Source organism: Rhea americana, unplaced genomic scaffold (genome assembly GCF_003343005.1).
Source record: "Rhea americana isolate MKP2758 unplaced genomic scaffold, rheAme1 scaffold_2, whole genome shotgun sequence".
Lineage (NCBI taxonomy): Eukaryota > Metazoa > Chordata > Aves > Rheiformes > Rheidae > Rhea > Rhea americana.
The window spans coordinates 9,650,411-9,654,881 of NW_028186149.1; the positions used below are offsets into that span (position 1 = coordinate 9,650,411).

The 4,471-nt window shown below is 36.4% G+C and overlaps 1 protein-coding gene across 1 annotated transcript; it reads right to left on the reverse strand.

Moving 5' to 3' along the window:
* On the reverse strand, positions 1-3,434 carry CUNH15orf40 (chromosome unknown C15orf40 homolog). The gene is made up of 3 exons (XM_085303676.1): positions 3,393-3,434; positions 3,002-3,187; positions 1-889 (listed from the first exon to the last, which is right to left on the reverse strand). Exons 1-3 carry the CDS (start codon positions 3,432-3,434, stop codon positions 797-799), a joined length of 321 nt encoding a protein of 106 aa, XP_085159802.1. The 3' UTR covers positions 1-796.
* Between the last annotated feature and the right edge of the window lie 1,037 nt (positions 3,435-4,471).

A 4,471-nucleotide genomic window follows, 5' to 3' on the forward strand; every position in this document is an offset into this window, starting at 1 on the left:
TTTGAAATATTTTTSTCTTTTTATTATTAAAAACAGTCATCACTTTTGACATTTGGCAAAGAATCCATGACTATCTCTACTTTTCAGGAAATTAATTAGACTATTCCAAAGTGACTCTATGTACGCAATTATTATATTCTACAYCAGTTTTTCATACTGCAAACTTTTGATTTTGTTTCAGTTACTCAGGAGATGATTCTGCTTTTAGTTTGCTTGTGTGCTCAACAAAGGATTCTGGCTTCAAACAAATTTAATTTAGATTTACAGATGTGCAGGTAACAGGAAAACTGTACCCTATGGCTGCCACAGATATTACAGAGAATGSTGGTTTATGCTCTTTACCATCTAGGCTGATTCATCCTTTTGCATGACACTTCTTTTGACATCAAACCAATGACTTACAAGCCTGTCACTCTAAGTCTTTTATTTTGTGAACCAAAGTTCATTTAATTCGAAAACAAGTTCTCAAAACTGTTTGTTAGAGGACAAGGAAAGAGGACAAATCTTACAAATTTTATGGACAGGCAACTCTCCAGAGGGGRAAAAAAATCTGTAATAACTGAAGCAGACTTGGAACTTCCATAAAGACAAGTTTTTCTAATTTCACTACATAATGATAAAGGAGATGGTCCAGACCTACACAAACATTTCAACTATGCAGAAGCTGTACTACCAAAGGGGCAAAAAAAGTATCTTTCCCTAGTTGTTATCCAAATTCTCAACAGGACCAGTTTTACCTAAGAACATCACTCCATTTACCAAGACGCATTGCTCCATTTCCTGCTTTTGTTTTAGGTCAGCTGGAAGCTTCTTTTTTCAGTTTTTCTAATATCTCATCTGGTGTCATCGATACCAAAATCTTCACCACTTTGTCACGTGATTTACCACCCTGGTTTAGACACACACACACAAAAAAAAAATCGTTCAGAAAATCACCACCACATACACATTCCAAAAATCTCATTGTAATGCCAATATATCAGATACTCGAAAAAAATCTTAGCGTGTGGTTATGCAGAATTAACAGCAGTGAGAAATGGTTCATCAATGTTCTTTCTAGCTATTTTTAATGTGAAAAGCARTGTCTTATCTACTATCTTTTTAAAATCAGATACAGCTGTTGGAGCATGCCTTAAATTAATGCTCTTTTTATAGGCTAGAAGGAGAAGCAAGGAGTGATAAATCTCCATAATTCARTTGTATCATCAAGAAGCAAGACCTCACCTACATTTGTATTTTGTTTTTTAAAAAGTTACTATATATTTTTGATAGATATGGACTTTCAGATCTTCCTTGAACATTACATTCCAAACAATATTAGTTACTCTTAGGCTGAGTTCTCAGACTGATAATTATCAACAAGAGGAAAAGAAAAGGCATTCTAGAAAACCTATAMGACATTCCAGATTCATACAGCATTTATGAAAAATAATCAACAATATTTCAAGTATTACCAACAAAATCACTATTTAATGTAGGAACTGACAAACCTGCAATCTCATTTCATATTGCCTGTGGTCACCAACCTTGCTGGCATTCAGTAAAAACATTAGAAACAAACAAGCTGTATGTTAATCTGTGGCCTAGCAAGTAGGTATTTGAAAGGTTCACAAGAGACATCCTGAAGGAGGAAAAAGTTCTTAACCTTAAAATACAGAAATAAGGCGTGAATTAAAAAAAAATAGATTTTGGGGCAATTTAACCTACTAATGATGAAAATTAAGACCTCTGCATAAAAATCCAGTGATCCTGGTTTTTCCCTGGACCACTTCCTATTTGGATTGGTTCTGCTAATGTTATCATTTATAAAGCAAGTAGCAGTATGAGAGAACAATCAGTACCAAAAAGCACTTGTTTTGCACACCTAGCAGATCAGAAGAGAAATGTGAGCGACAAGGAAAATACAGACTTTACCACTATGCTTCACTGAGAACAAACAGTGGTTTGTCAAAGACAAACACCACCATGCAATTATTTGGATGCTGTAGGTCAGAACAACTGAATCAAGAAGGTCACACAGCACTGGTCCCTTTTATGCTTGACTCTATTTAGCATTTATGAGAATAATTTAGTTAAAACTCAACATCCCTTTCAGGTAGAAAAGCAGTGTTATCTCTAAAATATTGATAAAGATTAAGCAGTTTGCCTAGGATCCCAGGAAAAAAAAAAAAAAAAAAAAAAAAAAAAAAGAGGACTCAAACCCTGGCATCTCTACCTTTCAGCAAAGCAGCACTAAATTCACTGATCATGTCGTCGTTACCTCTGTTAACAGACTTCTACAACTACTACATTAAACTTACAACTAACACCCAAAAATAAGAAGGACCATTTTTCATTGTGCCCTCATGTTCATAAACTATAAATGAACAAGGTTGGAAAAACTGACTTTAAGTACAATGAATTAACAGAATAAATTATTTATTCAGTGCAATGAATAAAACAAAGAGTTTCCACTTGCCAAAGCCAAAACACGGAAGTTCCACTGCTACAAAGAAATTCTTAAGGCCCAGCTATAATCCAAGTATTTATATATGGTCTTACTGTTGTAGAAGAGTTACTTGTCAGAAATTTTTCACTTAAATACAGAAGTATCTTCAAAAACACACTTGTGAAGTTACTAACAAAATACACATTTTATGCAAAGCACCCACATTTTACGAAGTAGATTTGAAATGAAAACAAGTGGATCTTTAAAGGCCACAGAAAACATGAATGACACAAGTTTCAAAAATATATCACAATGAGAACCATTCTGATTAAAGATCTCAAAACTAGCTGCGGTTCCTCCTCTACTAGCTTTCTTCTGAGTCATTCCATTAACTCAGATAAACATAATTCAAATATCTTGTGAACACTTTTAGACTGAATGCTAGAAACTCGATCTGTAGTACTTAGCAAACAGACTCCCTCTATCAAATGTCCAATGAATAAATTTCAGAAGCTTGAATTTGAACTRCAGCAGGACAAGACTGAAAGAAAAGGGTGAGGAAAAAAAAAGTACCTTCTCTAAAATAACTTCACTCTTCTTCACCTCCAGCACCTTAGAGAGGTAGCGACACAGCTCTGCATTTGCCTCCCCTTCTGACGGAGGTGCAGCAATAGCTACACCTACTGCCTCAGCCGTCACATCTGTAACAAATATTTTAAAGAGTTTATGCTCAAGGTATTCAAAGTGTCTAGTTCTTAGCTCTTAATACTTAATAATACTTTTGGACACATTTTTAATATAAATCCAAATATGCTTCCAGAACAGCRGGTAACTTGCCACTTTTACCCTCCACAAATTACTCCGAGTTAAAACAGTTAGCCAATACAAACCTTACGGACCTGTATTAGACTGTATCTAAGAATTAACTATAGCAGTTGGGGCGTTGTGCTAAATCTCTCTATACAATGTCCGTTATGTCGCTGCTGTAGATCCAGCATTGCGACATGCACCATTACCCGCCCAAAAAAGCTTATTAAAAAAGCTTGCACAGAGATCTATGGCTATCACGAACAGATTCTTGGTAGTCAAGTGTGCCTACATACTGCACTATAATCTATTGCCAAYGTTTACATTTTACTGAACACAATTGAATCTCAGCAAATCGTCCAGTGTTTTTTGAGTGTAAATATTGAAATACGTGATTTTAAAATTCACGTCTGCTCTGCTTCAGCTTTTAAGTTTATATATTTATTTAAACACTACCAATTATAGTCTTAACTTGCTTTATTGCTATTATTTTTCATTCCTGTTGGACTATCTAACAGTTGTAAACAGACTTTAGCATCCCTCTGATGAGGGACACAGGATGTAGTAAGTTGTACTATAGATAAAAGGTCCGTATTAGCCTCACACATACATATRTAAGACTGGCTTTAATTTGTACACAAGCAAGTACAGATTTGTAGAGAAGGTACATATGTGATTAGATTAAACTTTTATAGCTAGAAAAAAAACATATAAGCTCTTGGGACTCAAGCAGTATGTATGAAATCAAACATACAACTGATGTGTTGATCAAATGTGTTTTGTTGTCACTTCTTTCAAAAAAAAATCAGCTCAAGAGTTTATACAATGCTCACAGCCCCGCTCTGTGCTATGTGCAGATGAGCGTGAAAGAGCTAGTCCTGTTTTCTTCTTCTAAGGAAAACGCGAAATTAGTACTCTTCAATTTTCTGCCAAAACTTTTAACAACTTGGGGGTGAAGAAGAGTTGTGGTCTACAGTTAGAAAACTCGTTTTATTGTTGTGTCCTGACTTGTTGATAGTTGTCTGTGGAGTGAGAAATATTATCTGCACTGCACTGTCCATCCACAAAAGCTGCGGGCCTAGACTTCCAGTAAAACCAGTTAAAGCCCTCAAACCGCCCTGACCCTCGAGCTCGGAGCGCCTGGGCCGCCGCGCAGCCGGCGGACGGGCTCCCCCGGCTGCGCCAAGCGCGAACGGACGGACTCAGGGACGGCCAGAAGTCCGCCCGCCGCCCGCC